Source organism: Mirounga leonina, unplaced genomic scaffold (genome assembly GCF_011800145.1).
Source record: "Mirounga leonina isolate KUSES-001 unplaced genomic scaffold, KU_Mleo_1.0 Mir_53, whole genome shotgun sequence".
NCBI classification, from domain to species: Eukaryota; Metazoa; Chordata; class Mammalia; order Carnivora; family Phocidae; genus Mirounga; species Mirounga leonina.
Genome location: NW_023270807.1, coordinates 23,916,110 through 23,942,689, shown reverse-complemented (window position 1 = coordinate 23,942,689; position 26,580 = coordinate 23,916,110). Strand labels below are relative to the sequence as shown.

At 36.0% G+C, this 26,580-nt stretch overlaps 1 protein-coding gene across 1 annotated transcript in view; it reads left to right on the top strand.

Moving 5' to 3' along the window:
• Nucleotides 1-26,580, top strand: part of KHDRBS2 (KH RNA binding domain containing, signal transduction associated 2) — a 575,928-nt gene that overhangs the window by 536,651 nt on the left and 12,697 nt on the right. Inside the window, exon 8 of the mRNA XM_034990634.1 lies at nt 19,995-20,053. Within this exon, the coding sequence (XP_034846525.1) occupies nt 19,995-20,053 (59 nt within the window). The remainder of the gene's footprint in view (nt 1-19,994; nt 20,054-26,580) is intronic.

Genomic DNA, 26,580 nt, shown 5'->3' with positions numbered 1-26,580 from the left:
AAATCGGAAGAAATTCCAATTTAGAAGCACTAAATTATGGTACAACTAAATCGGAAGAAATTCCAATTTAGAAGCACTAAATTATGGTATGGTATTGAGGTACAACACTAAATTATGTGTGACTTAGCAGAACTGATATAAAAAATAAAAATCTTTAGAGAAAATGGTCTTTAAATGACTAGTTAGCACAGGTAAAGACAGAATTTGTGGAAATTATAAAGTAGAATCTCGCAGGTACCTAAATGGAATAATTATATCATCTTCAATAAAGAGTCTAAGGGAAGTTCACAAGGTAACAACCCTAAAAAGGTTCACCTGGAGTTCAGAAGCTGTAACAACTTTAATTAATCCCCAGTTGTCTTGTAAGGTGTCGTTAGTTCTGGAAATTTTCAAATGGATCAGAAGAGAGACTTCTCTAAAGATTCCTTAGGAGGCAGCTCAACATAATGACATTATTAAGGACTGGTAAAGATGATGATGATCTGAGGGGTCTTAGACAATCTTTTTCTCTTGCTCTGTGTCAATGAGGATAAAAAGTTTAAAAAACTGGATTGATGAGCTTATTATGCAAGCTTTAAATTGCAGGACTAGTATTGCAGTTTCCAGGGGAACTCAATTATTTGAAGTCTTTGGCTTAAGACAAGTTACATCCTATGATTAACAACTTTAATTGGACTAAATATTAAATTCTGTCCATGTTCTGATACCCCATTTTTTATGTACTCCTCAAAGACATTAACATTTTCAGAGATCAATCTTCTGAAATTATATAAATTCATATACGTTTTACATATGTATTTGTTGATTTTTTATTAGGGTTAATTTTGATAACTAAACTACTTGTCTAAGTAGTCAATTCGTATTTAAAAACATGCAAAAAATACCTTTTATAAGACTTCAATAAGAAAACATATTTTACATATTTATATACGTCACATCGTTTTACCAACGAATTGACTTTTCCCCGTGCCCAAATTTTCAGCAAAACCTATACCAAACTAAAGCCATAGATGTAGAAAAAAAGTTACTGACATATACCTAGATTGAAACAGTAATACTGCAAATGAAAATCAAAAGACCAATTTTGATCATTGATTCTAATGACAATTTAATTTGGATGTGAAATGTTAAGAAACTATAATTTTTCAGTGTAATATTTTAACTGCAGATTGGTATAATAGGCAAAATATAAAAATGGAAGACTTTGCTTTCCTTAAATCATGAATCAGGTGAGGAATTCGCTAGGAAAAGAATCTTCTTTTCTGTAAATTACAAAGGAATGAGCTAGGAGAGCGAATATACGTCTCTTTCTGATATATAAGTTCCCAACGTTGATCACTTTTTGAATATCTGTACAGTCAGGGTCTATGCAATAGGAAAAAAATGCCACTCTTAAATTAGGATAATTTGAGGAGAATTTAATACGGGAACTCTCTTCAGTGGCAGAGTGCAGGGAAACCACAAGGGACAATGCAATGCCCTGGCACTAGGATCCCTGGGGCAAGGTGTTTGTCACCAAAATTAGGATTGAAAGGAGACAGAGAAAGTGATTTGGAGAGGCCTCCTGATAGGAGCTGAGGCTTTTGATTCAGAATGGGAGCCATGGCCATTCTGCAGAGAGAGCTCAGGGAATTAATGCCCTGACCTCACTCTCCTCCCTCCTTCCAGTTTCCCACATTTGCTCCCATTGGCTGAACCCATTAAGAGGCAGAGGAAAAGAAACCTAGTAGATGGCACCGCTGTTAGTCATCCCCAGAGCAGGCTGGAGGGAAGAGTGGAAGTGGGAAGGCAAATGGAAGAGAGGCAGCACAACATCCAAAAATTGTATCAGACCCCCAACAACTAGTAATTGTATATATTAGTGTCAGTTGCTTGAAGATATAAATAATGAATTTACTGAATTGTAATGGAAACAGTAATGCCTTTAAATGGATTTGTATTTTATTAATGAGAAAACATCTATGAACTAAAAAAGACTCATTCAATACTTGCAGTAACATTTGAGGCGGGAAAAAAACCAAAGCTTAAAAATGTCAAGTGATTTTCCCAAGTTCATTCAAGTAGTAAATGTTGGATTCAAAATCCTATCAGCTAACTCCGGAGGCCTTAGACATAAAGACTAATAAATAGTATCTGAAAATCTGAGTCAATTCATTGAGTTAACAGATTTCTGTTATTATCTGAACAAGCCACAGAGAATATGCATTTAATATAATAAGAATGTAGTAAGTTATTTGCATGCTTTGTGAAAGGTTCTGACCAAAGGACAAATTCAAGGAAGAAAAAAATGCAATTTACCTATTAACTATTGTTTTTAGGCTATAAATGTAATGCAAGCCCTTGTGTTTGATACTAAGAGTCTACAGAAACCCTTCTAATGAAAACTTAAATGTAAGTCATTGCAGTTATCCAGTAATTTAATAAAAGTTATATTAAGTATATAACAGCTTGTCCTATTCATTTAATTGGTACTATTCAGTATAAAATGACTCACTCTCATTTTGTAATTCAATTCTATTATGTTTCAAACTATAGTCAATGATGAGATTGAATTTACAGAAGGTTATTAGATTTGAGATCTTTTCCCACAGTTATTCTACAAGTGAGTTGTATTTTTCATGCCATCAACAGACCTCTGCATACATGAACAGTGGATTGGGTATTGTCTGGATTTACTTCAACAAAGAGAGATTCCAGCTCTTGATACACACTTTTTTTTTGTCCTTATCTGGAATACTTATTTTAGGCATCAGGACACTTGCCGTTGGTTTTAGGAAAGGAACAACATGTTTTCTCAAATTATTCATTATATATTTATTGCATTTGTTGATTTTTTATTACTGAGGGTTAATTTTGATAACTAAACTACTTGCCCAAGTAGTCAATTCATATTTAAAAATATGCAATAAAATGCCTTTTATAAGACTTCAATAAGAAAAGCTAGAAAACCATTTTCCCTAGTCATTTCTCTCAAGAAAACTTAAGGAAGTGTCCCAGTTAGTAACTGAAACCTGTTTAATCATTTACTGAGATCAGGATATGTCAGTAGTCAGTCATTTCTTCTCAGCAGATTACTTTAGAACTGGAGACACCCCTCAAAAGGAAACAGGAAAGTACTGGGCAAACCATATGCAATCAGAGCTTCAGAAATGGGAACTGTTAGATCATCTTGGACTCTTGAAGAACCTGATGTGTTGCAAAAAGCCTAATATTAAGGCCACTTAAAGAGTCTAAGGTGAAATTCTGGCTTCAATGGTCGTTAAAGATACTTAGCTCCACCAAAAGAAAAAACATACATAACATAGTTATCAACATATTTAGGGGTCATAAATGTTCACGAGTGTATATAATTGTCAAGGTGTAACAATAAGGAGTGGTAGACACTGCAGCAAACTGGAAAACATTTGCTCTGTGGAAAGCAACTTCAAGTTTAGGATACTGTGGCCATATAGTTCATGTAGAGTAAAGGGCCCAGGGGAGCTAGATCTTCTTTTTTCCCCAAAGAAAACCTGTTTTCTGGTTATTATTGCTGAATAACAAACCATCCCAAAAACAAGTGGTATAAAATAACCATCTTTGGGGCACGTGGGTGACTCAGTCGTTAAGCATCTGCCTTTGGCTTAGGTCGTGGTCCCAGGGTCCTGGGATTGAGCCCCTCACTGGGCTCCCTGCTTGGCAGGAGGCCTGCTTCTCCCTCTCCTACTCCCCCTGTTTGTGTTCCCTCACTGTCTCTCCCTCTGTCAAATAAATAAAAACAAAATCTTTTAAAAAAATTTTATTATGCTCTCTTATACTTGAGGATTTTGTGTATCAGGAATTCTAACAAAGCATAGTAGGGGTGGTTAGCTTCTTCTCCTCTATGTCTGGAGGCTTAGCAAGAAGGCTCAAAAGGTAAGGATAACTTAATGGCTGGGGTGTGGAATCATCTGGAGATTCTTTTCTCATCTACCTGGCATTTGATGCTGGATGTCAGCTGATATCTAAACTGGGGCTGCTGCTTGGGATGCTCATGTAGTACTCCATGTTGCTTGGGCTTCGTCACAGCATGGCAGCTGAGAGCACCAGATATAAGCATCCCAAAGAACAAAACAGAAGCTGCATTGCCTTTCACAACTTAGCCTCAGTCTGTTAGTTATAAGTAAGTTACAAGTCCAGCCAGATTCAAGACAAAGGGTCTTAGACCTCACCCCTCATTGGGGAACTGGCATGGTTCAAGGATGGAAAATTGTATTGTGGATGTTTTTGGAAAATATAACTTGCCACATCAGTTTTTCAGTGTAATACTCTGATTTTTAGACATTGGCAACTAATTTTTGAAAGTTAAACACTCTAGAGATTAAACCAAATATATCTGTAGGTAGCCATAGTCACTATTTTCTAAATTCTGTTCTATATATAAGCAAGATAGAGAAGAAGTCAGTATCCAGAAAATGCTTCCAAGGACATGGAATTAAGGAGTCCTTCCAAATGGCTATTTGAGGGCACTCTATGGATTGTGAAGGATGTCCCGAAATCCAGGTATGGACTGTTTGGAGACAATTAGAGAAGAAGATGGACATGCAAATAAACATGTAACATGTGATGAGCACTGTGCTAGAAGGCTGTGCCAGAGGTTATGAGAGAACATAGGAGGCCATCGAGTAGAGGGTTATGAGAAAGTACAGAAGCTTTCTTAAAAAGAGCTGATGCCCTGCTGTGATTTAACTGGGTAAATAAAATTTAGCCAGGCAAAGCTATGTACAAAGACAAAGAAATGAGAATATAATTCATTACTAAAGAACTGCATGTCCTTCAGGTGAATCAAATTATAAGATACTTAGGAGTGGTAGGGAAGTTATCTGAAATGATAGGAAAGGAACAGGAAGGCCTGGATATAGCACTCCTATGTAAGAAAAGAATGATTTTTGGATAGAGTTTGAGATTGTCATTGTATCTAGAAGTTGGTAAAGCCGAATTCGGCTTTGGTGAAAATTATGATCATCCTCTTTTTTTGCATCAGCCTGATTTGCTCATTTGAGCTCAGTAAGTTCTCTATTAGTTGCTATTCCATCCTTTTTCTGAATGATTTGTCTGCACTTCCATTGCTTTCTTTGGTTTCTGAATCAATTTGCACTTAAAAATAAAACAAAACAAAAAACCCCAAAAAACCTCCAGGTCTTACTTTTTTGCAGCTGAACACTGGTAATGAGAGAAGGGAGGTATTTTTCTTGAAACACCTGTGGTCAAGATGGAAAATATGGACTTTGTGATCTTTAAATTGTAGAGTGGGGAAAAAAAAGGACACTTTAGCTCCTGGGGGTACCTCAGAAAAGGGAACAGAATTTATCTCAGATGCATATGGAATAGAGCCAAAATGAGATAGAGATATCAGTAATTCTCCATAATTAGATTTCCTGTTATAATAATTTCAAAATCCTATTTTACTGTTTCATTAAGTTTATTATTTATTAAGGGCCTGTTATTTTCTAGGCGCTAGGAGGAGAATAGTGAACTCTATGATATATTTAAATACAGGATCACAATTCTATAAGTAACAATACTGTGGACCAGATGTTTCATATTCAGAATTGTTTATATTTTATAAGGGCAGTACAATGCATATATTATTACTGCATCTGGGCCAAGAATATATATTAATATGATTGCATTGAAATAAATGAGTAACTATAGTAGGCAGGACATAAATAGCTATAAAGAGTTTAACATTTTAGGTAAGAATTTTGTTGCCTAATGATTTCAGACACCCAATTTAAGAAAAAAAAATTCTGGTTTCAGAGTTGTTGAATTTAGAATTCAAGTATAAATAATTGTGGATTTGTATTATATAATATTCAGTAAGACTGAATTATAGAAGATGTGTGAAAGAAGCAAGAGAAGAGTCTGAAGGGCTAGTCAGGGAACACTTGACCATTTCTAAAGGAAGTAAGTTTCTAATAAAAATAATAACCATAATACAGAGCAGCTGCTATATGCAGAGGCCTATATTAGGTACTTTATAACATGATCATATGAGGTAAACAGTTTTATCCTCATATTACAGATAAAGGAACTAGGTTGAAAATGTTTACTTTGCCCAGGACTAGACAAGGTTTGAACTGTCCAATTCCAAAGACTGGGCACTTTGTACTAATACCATATTGCTTCCCAAACACTTTATTTTGTTTTTTAATACCTCAGCTTATTAGGAAACTCTTAAGCTGAAGTAATATCTTCTCCATTTATATACATTGATCAGTAATCAGCTTGTGAAGCTACACATAATAAATCCAGTTTTGTTCCACCTTTCAGCTTTTCTTTATGAAGATAATGTCCCTCTATCAATATGCAGAATGTGATAGAGTGCATTCTTGGCTACAATTCTTCATCCTCCGCCCCCGTGTGTGATTGTTCAGTATCTCTTACAAAAGATGTAGATTGTTTTCCTGACTCCTCACTATCCCATATCCTGCTTTGACTAATAGAATAATGTCACATCTTATGCCTATACATTAAGAGGACTACACGTTTCCCATTTGCTCTCTTGCTGTTGCCATGAGAAGAGCTTCACTAGGTAGCTATTGTGCCCTTAGTCTGAGTTCCGTAGTGAACACATGGGCAGTCCAAACCTCAAGGCCAATCCCAATTCCATCCAAGCTTGGAACAGAGCGCCCAGTGATCCTAGCCTAGATTAGCAAACCTCTAGCCGAACAAAAACACGTGACTTAAAGAATTGTGTCATGTTGTATGATAATAATATTTTGTGATTGTTTGTTAAGCAACATTATTGTACCACTAATAAGCCAGTGTCCAGGATCAGTGCCCACATAGATACAGTTTTCCTCAACTGTTCTTGGTTCATCATGACTCCCATTTCACTAAATACCCTAGTTGTTCTCTCATAAAACCACTCCAGTTGTCCAAGTGTCCATTCTGAAGTGTGGCACAATGATCTTGAGGTACATTATATCAGATGAGAGTTGACTGGTGCAAAGATACAGCATTATTATATCCTGTGTAATAATGCTTCTTACTTTATGGTACTTCATCATCCTGCCATGTGGTTTCCTTTTTTTTTTTTTTTAAGATTTTATTTATTTATTTGAGAGAGAGACAGAGATGGAGAGAGCATGAGTGGGGTGGAGAGGGAGAAGCAGGCTCCCTGCTGAGCAGGGAGCCTGATGTGGGACTCGATCCCAGGACCATGGGATCATGACCTGAGCTGAAGACAGATGCTTAACCAACTGAGCCACCCAGGAGTCCCCACCATGTGGTTTTATTAAGTGGCTGTCACATTAGTGGGTTTTATTGAATTTGTTTTCAACTGAAAACCTAGTTTCTTCCTAAATGAACTTCTGTCAAGCTAGTTCTAACACCATCCTGCATGTTTGCAATTGATTTTTTAACCTAAACGCAGAAATGTACATTTATCTCTGTGACATTTCACCTTGTTGTTTAGGCCTTCTATTGCTGATTTAGAACTAGTTTTTTGAATACTAATTCTTAAAATCAGAATAGTAGTTATACATCTTAGCATATCTTATATTTCTTTATCAAGTACCTTTCAAAAAAAATTTTTAGAAAAATAGAGTACCAAGGACATAGCTCAGGAGCAACCTTTAAATTGACATTGACCACTAATTAAAATTCTGTGAGAACAGTTGTAAACATAGCCACAAATCTACTTGGCTGTACTGTCAGGCAGCTTAGAAATTATTCACAAAGAAATTATGTAGTATTTTAAAACTACATTTACTCAAAAAGCATTCATTGAATGTCACTATTCTGCACCTACGTATTCAAAGCAAATAAGGCAGAGCCTGGATGTTGATTTATTCACAATTAGCGCAGGTTTGTGTGTGTGTGTGTGTTTTGTTCTTGTTGTTTCGTTTTGTTTTGTTTACAAAATATAATCCTGGACTTCTGTATAAGAAACACTGCAAATGAAATTATAGATCTTGGGGCCCCTGCTGAGGCCAGCTGATTTAGAATCTGAAGAATGGGGGGCTCAGGAATCTGTATTTTTGGCACAGTATCCTTGTGATGCTTATGCACACTAGCTACTGAGAGCCATTGTGCTAGAGGAAGAGACAGATTTTAAAGAACATTCTGGAACAATGAGAGCTGTTCTACATGAAGATGTCAACAAGGTCTTATAGAAGGCAAGTGGGAAGGGGTAACACCTTCCCTGGTAATGCTTTAATAAGAAGCCAACCATTGAGTGGATCCCAAAGGATAATGGATACCTTCTTAGGTGAAGAAGTAGAGGAAGTTTCATCTAAATAGAAGGATGCCATGGTGAGAGGCATGGGGCCATGAAAGGATTCATGAATTGGAAGACATTCTATTATGTTGGGGTGTGGGGTTTGGTAATAGGGGGAGTGATAGGGGAAAGGCTGGGTAGGTCATTAGAATGTAGACAGAAAAGGGACTTGTATGCCATACTAAGGAATTAACATTCACAGTCAGGATTAGAGAAAAGAGAAACATGAAAATACATAATTACAATTCAGTTCATAGCATGCCACAGTGGTGGTGTACAGAGACACTTAAATCACCTGATTTAAGTTATATTTTGAGAGTTTTTGGAAGAACGGGGCTTTGTTTCCTCACGTAAAGAAAAGAATTTATCAAAACAGAATCACTGTTATTAATTCATATATTCTTTCCCCAGACTTTGTTTTATTTGTTTAAATTTCCAAAGTCTGGTGCATGAAAACAATCCTTTAATAAGTAAAAAGTGGTTCTGGAACATTATGCAACAGAGGTGAGATTCCATTTATGTTTGAGTGGGGAAGAATATAAATCACCATTAATACATAGTTATAGTGCAGCTTGCACCAATGAATTCAGCCTCAAAGTCAACTAGATTAGAGTATTGAAATAATTAGAAATTATACTGATGTTTACAGCATTGAAATCTTACTGATACTCATGAATTATGACTCAGGCAAAAAGATAATGTATATACAGTTGGAATTATGTCCATTTCAAACTAGGGTTCAGTAGCTTCTATGTACTTGTACCAAAAGCATGTAACAGTTCATTTAATAATGTCATGTATCACTGAGCCTAATTAATCAGTCAGTTGAAGGTCTTATTTATAGAAAATAATTGCTATGTTCTAATGATAATTCCATGCAATAAAACAGAAGATTAATGTTTTTGTTATAAAATTACTCACCCTTCATTTATGTAATAAAGGGTCAAAGTAAGCAAAAAAATACAAGCCAAATTGGAAACAAATAATTAAAGAGTGTCTATAAAAAGAGACCATTTTCAGAAGTGTATGTGCAGTGTTGAATCCAGACCAGCAAAAGTATATCTAAATGTGTTCCTCTCTCATTTGGAGCATGAGGTTGCACTCTCAAAACACCCATTTTCTATAGAGTAGATCATTGCAAAGCTGATCATAATTCTACACTAGATGCCTTATATAGATCATCTATCTTGATCATTAATCTATGAGCAGAACAAATATGTCACCTCCCTCATGAATAATCAGCCTATTTTTCATCCTGTGAACATTAAATACATCAACTGAAACTTAAGAGGGCATGATGGTTATTTCATGTTTCAGAGTATTTCAAGAAGATGAAATCTCTTTCAGCATTGCAACCTTTATGAATATGAAAGAGAGAAACTTTATGTCTATAGCTTTATTGATTGGACAATTACCTGTTATTAATATTTACTGAGTGCCTGCTATGTACTAGGCACTTATCATGGGGCTGTCACTGGTTATTTCATTAATACTTGAGGTAAATATTATTATTTCCATATTAAAGGTGAAGAAACTGGAGTTCAGAGAGACTAAATGATTTGTCCAAGATGACACACTCAATGAAAATGGAAAATAACAGTTTTCAATGTTAAGTTCAAATACTTTTCTTTTTATATTCTGTGTATCATTTTTAGAAAAAAATACTGATTTTCCTCCAAATGGATCAGGGAATGGACTGTGGACTTTCTCTGACTCATAATGAGCTACCTTTGAGTGAGAGACTTATATCTTTAACTTCTAAAACAAATTGGCCAAGATAACTGCAGACGATTATCTCTCGCTCTCTCTCTCTCTCCCCCCCATCCATCCATCCATCCATCTTTAATATATTTAATTTACTAGTTAGTTTTGGAAGACACAAATTTATATTCTATTTATACACAAATACGGCTACTCTGTAACACAATGCTTTTTGTGTAACACTATTGGTTGAACAGAGTGAATGAATGAATGAATGAATGAATTTCAAAAATATTTTAAAACTATTCATGCAATCTTGAAGGAATTCCAAAGATACTTTAAAAACACATATGTATCTAAAGCACTGATCTTTTCCCTTGTTAGAACTCTGAAAACTGCTGATATTAGAGCAGGGAAAGGGTATTTGCATTTTAGTTGAAACACATACACATAAAAAGGAATGTATTTCATGTAATATTTTTGAGCACACACACACACAAAATTATCAACATATTCCAAAGTTTAAAAATATCTGAGGGTCACCTGGGTGGCTTAGTTGGTTAAGCATCTGACTCTTGATCTCAGCTTAGGTCTTGATACCAGGGTCATGAGTTCAAGCCCCATGTTGGGCTCCATGCTGAGCGTAGAGCTTAGTTTAAAATATACATATTTATATATTTTAAGAGAATTTCATTTCTTTAAAATTTGTTTTGATTATTTCTGTACTAGTAATGTATAAGTTATGCAGTTGAGGTTGTTTCATATGGTTTCTTTTTATACCAAGTTTTTACTTACTTATGAGTGCAATGATAGTGAGTTCCCAACAAAGCAAATGATCATATATGTGAACACTAATTTCTAGTATCAGAAAGGTTAGCTTGTATGTTTTAATTCTCCAATTGCCCTCAGAATAAAGTCCAATTTCTAAATGGAAAAATTCTTGAGTGGGAAATGAAATGTATAAGATATGAACACATAATGGTGCTTAAGTAATTTAAGCTATACATTTTTTCATATTTAAATCTCTTATTAATTCCAATGGGATTGGTATTTTTTATTTTAATCTCCAAGCATGAGATTAAGAATTTTAAACTATGCATAGGGGGATTCACTCATAATTAGCAGTTATAGCATTTGGTTTTTTTTCCTATGCTTTTTCCTTATGATTGGATATATCATAATTGTGTTTTATATTTACCTGTTTTAATAATAATTCAGAATATTTCATTCCTTAACTCTTGAAACTAATTGGTAGCAGCCCAGTAAATATTATGAGTCTTCACTTCTGTCTACTGTAGTATTAATCTTGGCAGTGGATTCAGAGACCATCAGTCATTTGTACAATTTAGTAATAAAATTCAAACACATTTGGTTGCTTTTCAAAATGTACCAGTGTGTTGCGATCATAATCTACATGCTAGGTTTACAGCTTTGTAAGTAGCACTTTCATGGAACTTTATGAAATTTAACAGAAGGATTTGATCACCATACAAATGGATATAAAAGTAAAGAACTACATGGGGCGCCTGGGTGGCTCAGTTGGTTAAGTGGCTGCCTTTGGCTCAGGTCATGATCCCATGGTCCTAGGATCAAGCCCCGCATCAGGTTCCTTGCTCAGCAGGGAGCCTGCTACTCCCCTGCTTGTGCTCACTCTCTCTCTCTCTCTCAAATAAATAAATAAAATCTTTAAAAAGACAGAAAGGAAGGAAGGACGGAAGGAAGGAAGGAAGGACGGATGAAAGAAAGAAAGAAAGAAAGAAAAAAGAAAGAAAAAAAGAAAGAAACTACCAATTTGCAATTTAAGGACGGGAGCTGGGCTGAAAATTTATCTTTCCTTGACAAATATTTCTGGAACTACAGCATAAATGCACAACATAACAAGGTTTCAGCATAAATGCTTAAGAAAGCAAATTTTAAGAGTGTTTACTTAAGTGCTAAAAATAGTTGGGGGAGGGCACCTGGGTGGAGCAGTCAGTTAAGTGTCCGACTCTTGATTTCTGCTCAGGTCATGATCTCAGGGTCGTGAGATCGAGCCCGGTGTCTGGCTCCACTCTGGGTATGAAGCCTGCTTAAGAGTCTCTCTCTCTCTCCCTTCTCCCCCCTCTGCCCCTCCCCACCCTGCTCACACACGCTCTCTCTCTCTAAAAAATAAAAAATAGGTAGTTATAAATAATAATCCTTCATATTAGTACACTAATCAAGTCCCTTTATCCCTTCTCCTAAAATATTATTTTGTAGGTTTTTTAAAAAATTTTATTTATTTATTTGACAGAGAGAGACACAGCAAGAGAGGGAACACAAGCAGAGGGGAGCAGTAGAAGGAGAGGGAGAAGCAGACTACCCACTGAGCAGGGAGCCCGATGCGGGGCTCGATCCCAGCACCTTGGGATCATGATCTGAGCTGAAGGCAGATGCCTAACGACTGAGCCACCCAGGCGGCCCTATTTTGTAGTTTTTACTTTTCTTCAATTCAGAAAATAATGAATGAAGCTTTAGTTAAAATTCATCCTCATCTAGTTGTCCAGCTTCATAGACACAAATCTTCAGCTTACTCAAGAATCAAAAAGAGGTTGAAAGACAACATAGCATAAACTAAATGCAGCTAGAACTTGTGAATGTGGGCCTTTTAATCTTTGGAGGACCACAACAAGCCATGGTGTTCGTAAAGTGTTTAATTATCTCTGGTAATTTTTATATCCTACCAAAAGATTATGCAAAAATTAAGCAAAGTATGGATTTTTTATAAATTGCATCCTCTATTTTTTCCCCACTTATACCAGTCTGGTTTGATTATATGAACACCTCTTATAGAGCAGTGTTCTCATTTATATTATGGCCAGTATCTCTCTTTGTAACAACTGAATGTCCAAAATATTTCCTTTACAAGTGTGGTTAGTCTCAGTGACTCCTGAGCTAGTCTGCGCCACCATCCGTGTGGTTTCTCCTGCCACATGAACATGAACACCAACTGCTAGATTGTGAAGCACTAGAGAAACTAAGTGTTGTTATGTCCCAGGTGCTGGGAAAACAGCTTGATTATGGTGATGATATTATGTGGTTTCCTGGAATCCACTTTTCATCCTAACTTTTTCTATTGTGTTCACTGCCATTTCATTAGTTGTCTGAGGGAACTATCAGTCTGTTTCTGGTAAGATATTCCTCTATCCATCAAAAAAGAACTGGAATTTTCCATCTCTGATTTTTTTCTAGTTTTACAAATGACCATTAATAAATTAATCTGATATTTTCCTGCCTCCTTTACTCCACTTATTTATATATTATTTTTTCCCAAATATTTATTAATGTCTATGGTCTTGACATCAAAAAGCCAAAATGTTGTGAAGAATTTTACTAATAATTAGATATTATTTAATGAGTCATTGCAGCTAACATGTTATATCTTGATTTTATATATGTGCCAGTTCCTAGGAAAATCTCATCTGCTATAACCACCAGAGTAATTAAGTTCCAAATCACCAATAACTGTCATTTTAATTAACACTTCCACAATTGTCACAATGTGTTTAGATACCTTGATAGCTATATTTTCTAAATATAAATATAAGGATAACAGTGAACCGAAAATTAAATAACCAGGTTGTGTTTATATTGAATTCATTTGTCCACTTTTACTCACATTTCAACATTATTAAACAACAAATAAATGAAACTAATGTAATGAAATAGCAGCTTTCTGAAATAATGGCATGAAAAGCTTAGAGCCAACAGTACAGTCTACCTTCTCTAGCCAAATCATATATGTTTTTAAAGTTGAAAAATAATATAACAATATATAAAAATCACAGATGAACTGGTCAGTTACATTGCTTTTAAACTTTTAATCTGAATTTCACTCATATCAGAAAATAAAAGTGTTTCATTTTTCATTGCTCCCATTGCTGTCAATATAACTAGACATCCCTTCTGAAGCATATACAAAGTTTTATAAAGATATTTATAGCAAAATGTTCTAAATTATTCATGTTCAAACACAATCATGTCTTCTTGAATTCTTTTGTTCAATCACTTATGCATTCAACAAATATTTGCTGGATTTCTGTTCATCTTTAAGGGGTTGCTTTAATTGCCAACTATATCATGGGTTATAGCTTCCTTAGTAAGGAGATCCACAATTCAGTGGCCCAAGTAAGAGAAAAGTTTATTTCCCTCACACATAATAAACATGGGCAAGTAGGTGGGCTCTGCTCCATGACACTATTTACGGATCCAGGCTACTGGAATGTTATCTCTCTTAGTTTAGACTGCTATAACAGAATACCATACATGGGGTGGCTTATAAACAGGAATTTATTTCCTACAGTCCTGGAGGCTGGAAGTCCCAGGTCAGGGTACCAGCGTGGTTGGGTTTTGGTGAAAACCCTCTTCTGGACTGCAGACTTCTGTCCTCTTGTATCCTCACATGGTAGAAAGAGAACAAGAGAGCTCTCTGGGGTCCCCTTTTTAAGGGCACTAATCTTATTCATAAGGGCTCCACCCTCATGATCTAATTACTTCCCAAAGTCCCCACCTCCTAATACCATCACATGCGGGGCAGTTAAGATTTCAACATATGGATTTGGGGAGACAAAAAGATGTAGTTTACCACACCATCACTGGCTCCAATCATTCATACTTCCAGCCAGTTACATAAAGGTTGAAAAGAAGCAGAGAACCCACCCTAAAATATAAGGGAAACTAGGAAATGTAGTCCTGAGGTGGTCAGTCTCTCTTATGGAAAAAAAAGACAAATGGATTTTGGAGGGGAACAACTAGAAGTCTTCTATGTCCAACCCTCTAGTCATACAAATACAAGTGAATACCCTTCTTCTCATTAAAACAAAGATGCTTACCTTCTACCCAACAGAGAAAATCCAAGTTCAATTCCAATTACTGCAACCAGCTCCAAATCCAGAATCTCTGGGAAATATACAGACCTATACATTAGGTCCTGATTCTTTGAAGTCTGGCAACCTATAAAATGATAAATAGATTATCTTTCCTGCTCTCAACTTTCTTCCCCATACATAATACCCAATATAAGGTGGTGGAAAAAGAAGAGAATCACAATAGAAACTTTCATTGAGAAACACACAGACAATAAAAATTATAAAATCTTGACAAGCAAAGACACCTAAACAACAACATTGAAATAATATTTTGGTTAGTGCATCAGGCAACCTTGGTTTTCTTTTATGGAGGTTATACCAGATTTACTAGAAGGTCTTATTTATCCTAATCAGTAAATGGTCTTATACCCATAGCCATACCTGAACTGAGTCAAGTATAGCATGCCCTCATTAGGGACTTCAAAATTTTACAGCATGCTTCCTGACTGTACATGTTCAGGGACATGAGGATTGTTTTAGGGATCATATATGGCAGTAAAGTCTAATGGGAAGAGATGAGGGCATTTTTGAACAACACTCATTATCTCTTCCCAATGGAATACAGAAACAGCTGAGTTCTCTAATCCTGTTAAGCCCCAAATTTCTGAACATTCTCTCATTTTAAATTATAGAACTGACACATAAATCAGGCAGAGATAATTTCTCTTAGCAAAGTTCTATTCACTTTTGTTTCTCCTGGAAAAATGGCCCATTCTTCTTTAAGTTCATGACTTTTGTAAACCTTTCTAAAAGCAGCAGGGTTATGAACAGCTGAGCTTTGTTCAGCTTTTTCGTGTAGTGTCAAAATATATGCAGCCCTATAACCTACTGTTCCAAGTTTTCACGGGCAACGGCATAACAAGGTTTATTTGCTTTCTACCTGACCATATTTTTTTCCTTGCACTCTCCACCCTCCCACTAAGCTAATGCCCAATATTTGGGGATTTTAATGGCAGGTCTACACCTCTACATACTCATTTCTTTGTTAGACTAAATTGTTGTAACAGAAAGATTCAAAGTTCAGTGGCTCAAATAAGATAAAAAAAAAAAAATTCTCACAACCATCCCTCAGGTTGGTAGTGATTTACAGTCAGTCTGCTCCAACATGATCATCTAGAAACAGAAGCTCCAGTGTTGCAGCCCACGGCTTCCTAAGGCACTGTCTTTCTTTGCATGGTACCTGCTAGATCATCACTTTGAGTGCATTCTACCAGCTGAGGAGGTGAGAGTGCACAAGTCCAAAACGAGGAGCTTGTCATTAAATCGGAAATGACCTCAAGGTTACCACCCTCACATGTGTGCACTTCCCACGTTTCCTGACTCAGTCACAGGGCGCATCTAGTTGTAAGGATAGATGAGGAATGTATCCATTCACTGGGCAGCTATCTGTCCACGCAAAATGTTTTCCTATGGAAGAAATGAGAAGTAATATTTGGACTAGCAAAGGTATGGACTATGAAAGAGTCCACTATGATTATTATCTATTATTTTGCATTATCCATTATTTTACAAAAGTCTTACATGTCCTACTTTCCCCTTTCCAGAGTAGCTAAAAGTTAATACTCCCTCTTGGTGTGTATGTATCATTTATGACCCACAATAACTGCAGTTGCTTCCTCATGGTCTCTCTCACTACTTTCTTCTTCCTGTCTCTTACATTCATCAATTACAATTAAAATTGAAATCCAGTGAGAAATGTAGTTATGCCACTAGATAGTGTTTGGACCTAGTGGTCTCCATACAGCACTTTGGGAAACACAAGCAGGCTTTTTCAGGGAAAAATTATTGATTGTGACAAAGGGAGAGAGAAGCTGCTGTTAATGTCCTCAGTTTCTCTTCATCCCTCTAAATGGGAATACTGCTTATTAAATCGTATTCTCATGACTGCCATTTCCTGATCACCCAGGGAATCAATGTAACAACTCTCAGGAATTTGCTACATATCAGTGAGGGTTCTCAATTAGGTTATATCACTTCTACTAAGCTAAGGATATGAAAGAAGAGATAAACATCCAGCCACTAGTCAATGGCCTTTGTCTCAGGGATGGGAAGAAAAACATATTGCCATGCATTTTTCCTACATAATTTGTGTATGAACATTCTGGGCAATGAAGATTGGGCTCAGTAATCTTTTTTTTTTATTATGTTATGTTAGTCACGATACATTACATCATTAGTTTTTGATGTAGTGTTCCATGATTCATTGTTTGCTTATAACACCCAGTGCTCCATGCAGTACGTGCCCTCCTTAATACCCATCACCAGGCTTACCCATCCCCCCAACCCCTCCACTCTAAAACCCTGTTTGTTTCTCAGAGTCCATAGTCTCTCATGGTTCGTCTCCCCCTCCAATTTCCCCACCTTCATTCTTCCCTCCTGCTATCTTTTTTTTTTTTTTTTAACATATATTGTATTATTTGTTTCAGAGGTACAGGTCTGTGATTCAATAGTCATACACAATTCACAGTGCTCACCATAGAACATACCCTCCCTAATGTCTATCACCCAGCCACCCCATTCCTCCCAGCCCCCACCATTCCAGCAACCCTCAGTTTGTTTCCTGAGATTAAGAATTCCTCATATCAGTGAGGTCATATGATACATGTCTTTCTCTGATTGACTTATTTTGCTCAGCATAATACCCTCCAGTTCCATCCACGTCGTTGCAAATGGCAAGATTTCATTCCTTTTGATGGCTGCATAATATTCCATTGTATATATATACCACATCTTCTTTATCCATTCATCTGTCGATGGACATCTTGGCTCTTTCCACAGTTTGGCTATTGTGGACATTGCTGCTATAAACATCGGGGTGCATGTACCTCTTCAGATCACTACATTTGTATCTTTGGGATAAATACCCAGTAGTGCAATTGCTGGGTCATACGGTAGCTCTATTTTCAACTTTTTGAGGAACCTCCATAACTCTTTTCCAGAGTGGCTGTATCAGCTTGCATTCCCACCAACAGTGTAGGAGGTTCCCCTTTCTTCACATCCCCGCCAACATCTGTCATTTCCTGACTTGTTAATTTTAGCCATTCTGACTGGTGTGAGGTGGTATCTCATTGAGGTTTTGATTTGGATTTCCCTGATACCGAGCGATGTTGAGCACTTTTTCATGTGTCTGTTGGCCATTTGGATGTCTTCTAGATAAGTGATACCATAAGACAAAACAACATTAGAATAATTGGGATCCCAGAAGAAAGAGAGACAGAGAGGCAGAAGGTATATTGGAGCAAATTATAGCAGAGAACTTCCCTAATTTGGGGAAGGAAACAGGCATCAAAATCCAGGAGGCACAGAGAAGCCCCCTCAAAATCAATAAAAATAGGTCAACACCCCGACATCTAATAGTAAAACTCGCAAGTCTCAGAGACAAAGAGAAAATCCTGAAAGCAGCTCGGGAGAAGAGATCTGTAACCTACAATGGTAGAAACATTAGATTGGCAACAGACCTATCCACAGAGACCTGGCAGGCCAGATAGGACTGGCATGATATATTCAGAGCACTAAATGAGAAAAATATGCAACCAAGAACATTAGATCCAGCTAGACTGTCATTGAAAATTGAAGGAGAGATAAAAAGCTTCCAGGACAAACAAAAACTAAAAGAATTTGCAAACAGGAAACCAGCCCTACAAGAAATATTGAAAGGGCTCAGTAATCTTTTTCTTTTATTTTTTCCAACTACTTTACCCTAAAATTGAATTAATGCATTATCAGTTGCCTCCCATCTTTTTCTTTTTTTTCCAACTACTTTACACTAAAATTGAATTAATGCATTATCAGTTGCCTCCCAGAAAGATAAAGAGGGCCAAACTTCTCTGTCTCTCTTTTTCACCTCTAATACATAGACTTGTATTTTCTTTTTTGCTTCTCTTTCCTTACTGTCAGGGAAATCTGAAGTGTTTAATATAATGAGACCTATGAGATTTCCCTGAGGGATAATGACAACCACAAAATTCTAGGCTTTTGTATCTTTTCTTTTAACCTAACCCTTTGGTATCTATGGCCCACCCTCTCAGTCCTTATACAATTATACAATTTTGGTATTTGATATTAAGCCATTTTCTCACCACACTTTTTAAGTATATAAAGTATAAGTATATAAGTAAAGTATAAGTATATAAGCTCTCATAAATTATCAAAGTGAATATATTAATATAAGTAGTTAATATTTATTCTGAGGACATCTCAGAAGCACCTGGAGTGGTTGAAGGAGCAGGAAGTGGTCAACTGTGTTAAACGGTGCTAATGTAAAATGAGGACCACGTCTTGACCACTAGATTTGAAATGTCAAGGTATGACAAGATCTGTGTCATTGGAGACAACAGCCTGATTGGACTGTCTTCAAAAACCTATATATGGCAAGAGAGGCAGTGAAAAGAGTGAACAGTTAGTTGCCTCTTTTCAAGAAATTTTGCCCGAAAGGGGCAGAGAAAGGGATAGTCATTAGAAGGAGATGTGGGGATGAGGGAGGACTTTTTTGTTATGAGAGATATATGAAATGTGTGGATGCTAATGAGAATGGTGCCTTAAAGGAAAAAACTGTTGGTGAAAGACAGAGTGATGAGAATTGTAGTAAGGGAACACGTGGCGTAACTTGGTAAGAAATGGAGGAGGGACACCTTCTTGTCAGTTATTGAAATGGGGAAGCATCTAGCAAAATATTAAATAAAAATAAATCGCTTATCTATTTGAGAAGGGCATGGACATGCTATGGAAGGGCTAGTGGGGAGTGTAAATATAATTTCAGTGTTGGAAGTGAAGATGAAATGGATGCATATTTCTTAAGGTAACCGAGTTAAAAGCCATACACAATTGACCAGATTGTCATCTTATATAGCACTTTTTCTTGGAAATAGATCTTTATAACTTCCCTCTTGACAACTTTTGAAGTATTATACTTGTGTTTTAAGGGAAATTTGATTTATAAAATTGGAGGTTAGAGATAAAGAAGTTCTGAGGTGGCATGAGAAAATCATAGCACTCCTTGTCAATAACCTGTATTTTTCTTCCTGAATATTTTTTTAGGATTGTGTTTGATGCCTAGAGGTTCTCGGGATATTACCTTAGCACACATTTTGCTTTCAAATTCCATATGAGTTTCTGGGTTGATTCCTCCTGATTACAGTAGCATTGATTGCTGTCTAAATCTGTTGCAGTGTCCCTGAATACTATGACTACGGTCATGGAGTAAGTGAGGATGCCTATGACAGCTACGGTAAGACCTTTTCTTTACTAAATCTATGAAATCAGAATATCCATCAGTCACTGACAACTCAGAAATTACTTCTAGCTTTCTACCTCTGGGTTTTACAGAAGTCCAAACTAAATTGATTTATGTAATTCAAGGGTGAGATCTGATGTACAAGAGCCAGTGCCAGAAACCTGGACAGATCAATTTTGATCAAAATTTCAAAAGCAATTAATCACAATCATAGATCATTTTCAACAGCAACAGTGAGCATTTTGAACAGTGTCTTACATGTTCCACTGTGTCCATTGTCTGACTCATTGATTTGACAACAATGCTGTGTCTTTCCTGCTGTAACAAAGATCATTAGAGTAATACACAGTTAAAATACTTTAAAACGTTTAAGGGCCGAAATTGTGGCTTTCAAGTTATTTTCTTATAGCTCTGAGAAGTGCCATATAATGCTTGGCATAAGAATTAATAGTCAAATAGCATGTCAGTCTATAAAATTAATTTCAAATATACACTGTTTAATTAAAATACTACTTAGAATTAATTGTAATTCAATTCAGTAAGATTTATTGAGTATCTGTGGCATATCCATACAGTATATCACTTTTGAAAGGTAGTTTCTCACTCCTTAAAATACATATGCAGTGTCACCGGCTGGCCACCTTGAAAAATAACATTTATTTAAATGTTTTCGGTCCCCAGTTCTTATTGAAATAATACCAAAGCCACTCCGTTTCTCTTTATGGGGAGCAGTAAAGAGATCATGAATGGTGCTTCTGTGTTCGGGGCTCCACATTATGCAGGTGCAGTGCTTTATAAGGATGAAAGGAAGGTCCAGACCTCAAGAGGAAAGGAGGAAGTGCACCCTCACTGAAACTAGTTACCTAATCAACTCACTTCTCCAGGTGGAATATCATGAGGAGTAGAAATAGGAGTAGAAAATAAAAATAGCAGAAGAATAAACCGCCCCCACAGTGATTGCCATCCATAAGCTACTTACTTACGTATATCTTCTCATTTATTTTTTATGATAAACTGAACTATTAAGTGTTTTTATCTCCATTTTATAATGAGGAAACTAAACAACAGAGGTTAAGTCAATATGAGAGTACAATTGTGGAACGCAGCTTCTGTTTTTATAGTCTCATCAGTGGTTGGAATGCTATCAGTTGGGGCTACCTCACATGAGGCACCTACCTATTATGGCTCTGGACTAAGCAATTTATCATGAGGATTAGAGATTATGGAAATAATCCTCATTAAACATTCTGTGTATATCTACATAATCGAATCCCCACTAGAATCATAGAGGGTACACACTCATATTGTCATCTGCACTTTACAAAGAAGGAACTGAGGCTCAGAGCTGTCAGCAACTTGCCTGAGTTAAACAATTCGCAAATGACAGAGTAAGAATGAATTCAAGCGCATCCGATTTTGTTGCTGGGAGTCGGGGCAGAGTTCAGTGGACCTAGAGAGAAAGAACAGGACCTGGTACTTTAAACCTGAGTTTATTTTAAAGGAAGGGTGTTGAACTTAGTGAGATTTCTCGAAATCCTGCCAGCTACTCTCCCACTAATCTAAGGGGATGAAGGTTTTCTAGAGTATTTTACAGGAAAAAATAAAAAATTAACCCAAGATGAGCACTAGGCTCACTCTCTCTCAGACTCCAGCTTCTCCACCACCAATCAAATGAACATAATCTCCCTGCTGTGAGAGAAGGGATATTCTCCAAAATAACTGAAATATGTTTTCAGAAATTATTTCACAGAAAAAATAAGCGATGGACAAGTTCGCACACGCCTGGCTCAGTTGCTGCAGCATTCTCTTAGTTCAAAGGCGAAATAAGTAAATCTGCATTGTTCCAAGCATATTCTTAATCGAATAGGAATCAAGGGGCACCTGGGTGGCTCTGTTGGTTAAGCGTCTGCCTTCAGCTAGGGTCATGATCGCAGGGTCCTGGGATCGAGTCCCACATAGGGTTCCCTGCTCAGTGGGGCGCCTGCTTCTCCCTCTGCCCTTCCCCCTGTTCATGCTTTCTCTCTCTCTCTCTCAAATAAATAATACAGTTTTTAAAAAAGGACAAATAGGAATCCAGCCACATGCCTTGTATGATTACTTAGGATGATAGGTAAATAAGACACAACACGGGCCTTTAATTCATTCAGTTGTGTGCATATAGGTATTTACAGGCTGTAGGAATATGATGGTGTACATGATAGACGGATTTTCCCTCCCCGGTTCCTGTCTATTGTTGAGAAACCTGTGGCTACATATAAAAAACTGTGCCAGCTTATAAACCATGTGATACAAGAGAAGGTCAGAGAACATTACTCGTGTAACATTTATTTAATGGCTAACATGTGCAAGCCATTGTTCTCAATCCTGGAGATACTGTGGTGAACAATCTCTTGAAACTCACATTACTATTTATAAATCACTTTTTAAAACTGGGATTTTCATTTGCAAAATACAGTCATTGCTTTTTACACTTGGCACAACAATTTGAGGAAAATCACCCCTATGAGCTTTACTTTATGGAATTACATGTACTAAAATTAATGGATGATATCTGACTGTGTAGCTGGTAATAAGAGATGAGTTTTCTGCTTCTAATTATTTTTTAAAATGTTATTACCATGTAAGGTAATAGGGAAAAGTGTGCGAATATAAACTATGGCTTTTCAGATCTTATAACGGACATCCAGGGACCATGGTCAGGAGAGCGGGGTCTACCTCTCTGACCTATGGGTCTTACATGATTCTTCTTGGTTCTTTGATTCTTCTGCTGCAACAAAGTCTACAGACAAACAACCGCTTTTATTTTAAAAGCTACGCCTGCCCATCAGCACTAGATTTCATTCTGGGTCAAATTACAATTTATCAATAAGTACTTCTCAGCACCCAGAAGCAGTTGACACATTATTTTAAATAAAGTAATGAGGAAAATGTCTGGACAGAGTAAGAAAGATATTACATAGGAATTTTTACATGATAACTTTTTTTAACCTATTTTATTAACTGAAATGTCAGCCAAATTGGCCATATTCTTAGTGTGGAAAGATTAGATACATATATGTGGCTAAAAATAGACTGGTCTTTAGGGCCATGATCTTTTCTTTGGCCACTAGGATCTGTTGCCATTTTCTGACATTACTGAACAAGCATTAATTCAAGAATTCAAGTCCAAAGCTGAGAAATAGTAAGTGCTCAGCATCATCATCTTGAAATTTAATTAACAAATTAAAATGCATTGTATACACTCAGATTTTGGTATCAGGTTATCATGTAGAGGGAGCTTGAAGTACAGGCTTCGTACTGATAGGCTGCTCATCCTATCATATGCAAATGAGCAGATGATGAAATTTAAATATGCATGTGGAGCAGTTATTTGAGGACCTACTCATCTCAAATACAGATTGATTTTTTTCATTAATTTTGCGTACCTCACATAGTAACTAGTATATTAACAAGCATCCATTTATAGCTTACCTTTAATGAACTGTGTACAATCTTTTAAATCAATAACATTTAAACCTTTCATCTCCACTTATTTGTTCAATTCCATTCTAAATTAGTAATTCCTCTCTGTTACATTTTGGTTGTATCCTGGGTAGAGATACTAAATCTCAATGGAATGACTGTATTTTTTATAAAACAAATAGCCCCAATTCTCAGTTTCCTGGCAACAACCCAGATTTGGACAGTAAGTGAAGAGGCTCACAATCGGTTGCCTCTCCTGCTCAGGTTGCTGGAAAGAATTGTGGGGCTAACAGGTATTAGGAAAGGAAGAAGGAATGCTCTTCAGGATAACTAGGTCCTGCATTCAAAAGACTCATGGATGGAATCTCTCTCTTAGGATTCCTTTAGAAATGGTTTGAAATAAACCACCAGAAGTAAAAATCCAGTCATTCAGTGTGATGCCTCACTCTGAATCATCATACATTGTGTTTTGTGTATCACTAGATTAAAATTGTATTTGTCTCTTTCAGACCCATAATTCATGTTGAAGTGACAGATATGTTGACCTCAAAGAAAATCATACATCCTTTTGGATGTCATCACAATTGGATTATTCAAGATATTTGCATACAATTTAATATTAAAGATTAAACTATTCTTTCTTGAAGTATTATAAATATAAAATTTTAACATTAAATCCTTTAAATAAATGCTAGTATTAAAATACAACATAAGTATATTATTTATTATATTAATATTTAATGTATTAATATTTATTAAACATTTCATTGATCTTTAATTATTATTAAGATTTAAATGTTAAGTTTCTGATAACTTGAATTTATTTTTAGAACATGAATATTGGACTTACAGGAATCCAAATCAGTTTCTTCATTTTAAAAATATTTCTTAATTTATCAGAGTCATTATAATTGTTTTGGGTAAGTCTGAATAGCTCATAATTCAATAAGGGTGCATTTTAAACACAGTCCATAGATCAGCTTGGCTAAGCAATGTTTCACATAGGAAACACCCTCTAAATTCTCTCTGAGACTGACAGCTAAGAATGGATGGCAATATTCTCTTCTCAGAGAAAAGAACTGTTTATTAAAATGTATTTAATGTACGAACTGAAGAGCTAATTATGCATCCATTCTTTAGTGGCATTTAAAATGACAGCTGTGTGGAAGCAAGGAGGATAATATTAATACACTGTCTTGAAATGAATGAAAGCAAAAAGAATTTTGTGCCATATTCTAGGGCATTTGAGTGCCTCACTTCAAGACGATTGCAGAACACAAAGCTCATTTTGTGTTCAGAGGCAGGAATGATTATTATCCCAGTATGAAAATAAGCCCTGCATTGATTAATCTGTGAAAACAGCAAAAGAAAATGAAGCTAGCTGCCAATCACGCCATCCATGTGATTCAAGAACAAAGTCTGTCCATTTTTAATAGTAAGTAGAAATATAAATTTGAGGAAATTGATTTTATAAATGAAGATAAATTTCTTAACATGGGCAAGAATTTACCATACATTTTAAAAACTCATGTATCTTAGGATGTTTTATTTTTCCTAGGATTTATTAATATTGAAGTTGTTACATGATAGGCTCCTGAGAAAAATATCACTGTGATTTATTCTACTGAGCTTTTAACATAGATTTTTAAACTTTATTTTTAAAGTTTTTTGTCCTTTATTATATAAAGGACTATATAAAATTATTAGACTTTATTAGTCCTTTATTTTAAAGGACTAATGAAATGGCACTTCTAAAGTATTTTAAAATTCACTTTTTTAAAAAAGATTTTATTTATTTATTTGAGAGGGAGAGAGCACAAGTGGAGGGGAGAGGCAGAGGGAGAAGCAGGTTCCCTGCTGAGGAGGGAGCCTGATGCAGGACTCCCAGGACCCAGAGATCATGACCTGAGCTGAAGGCAGACGCTTAACCAACTGAGACACCCAGGCGCCCCTAAAATTCACTTGTAAAATTAAGACATAGCTAACTTTCTGGTCTTTACTATTTCAGAAGTTGCAATGAGATGGATATCTAATTCAACTAATCTGTATAATAAATGTAGATTATGTTGCCTAGACAGACAATCAAAAAGATTAGTGCATTCATTACTACTCTATCGCTTCCACTGTAATAGATATATTACAGTTTCCACTCAGTTTTAGGCAAAACTGGAACCTGCTTTTCAATATTTCAGATCAGAGATTCTTAACCTTAATTACACATTTTAGAATCACCTGGTGAATCTTGAAAAAATACTAATATCCAGTTACCACTCAAGATCAGCTCCATCACAATCCTTGGAGATGAGAACTGGGGGCATCAGTTGAATAGCTTTCTGGGTGGTTCTTTTGGAAGCTAGAGTTGAGAATAAGTTTCAGATACACACATGGGAGCGTGATGAAAAGCAGCCTATGATTTTAATATGAATGATCAAAACAGCGCCAGGCACTTTCATTCTTTAAAGGCACCATACGAATTATGCACAGGCTACCTTTAGAACACTGGGTACTTTATAAGCAAATATTGTGTTCTAGGACCTGGCATTTTAAATTCACTTAAAAAATACATTTAAATAATGGAAAATAGAATTTGTCCCTTTTTTGAACAATTGTGTGCTGAACATTTAAATCTCAAACTTGACTTTGTCTAAAATTCACCCGACAAAGAGTTCACAAAAAATTACAGCTCATATGCACCTAACAGCTCTCTTGTTGAGACAATAAAACAAGCCATAGGAAGGTTCTTTTATCACTTTCTTTTCTGCTGAGTTAATGGTACAATCATTTTAACTGATGGGGAGGGAAGAGTTGAGTGATTTATTGTCAGAATCTTGAGGTGAACAAATCATGTACAAAAAAAGTAAATTCAATATGATAATGATTTACATTTAGAATATACAAAAATGAGCTATTTTTAAAACCAAAGTACAGAATATAAAATATAAAGCTGGGAAAACATTTTCTTGGCCACCTGGAAATAGACTAGCTAAGAAAAAATATAACCTGGAGGCATACCACCTTAGGGAGTCTTTATAAAATTTCCACAGTTTGGGGAGATTTTT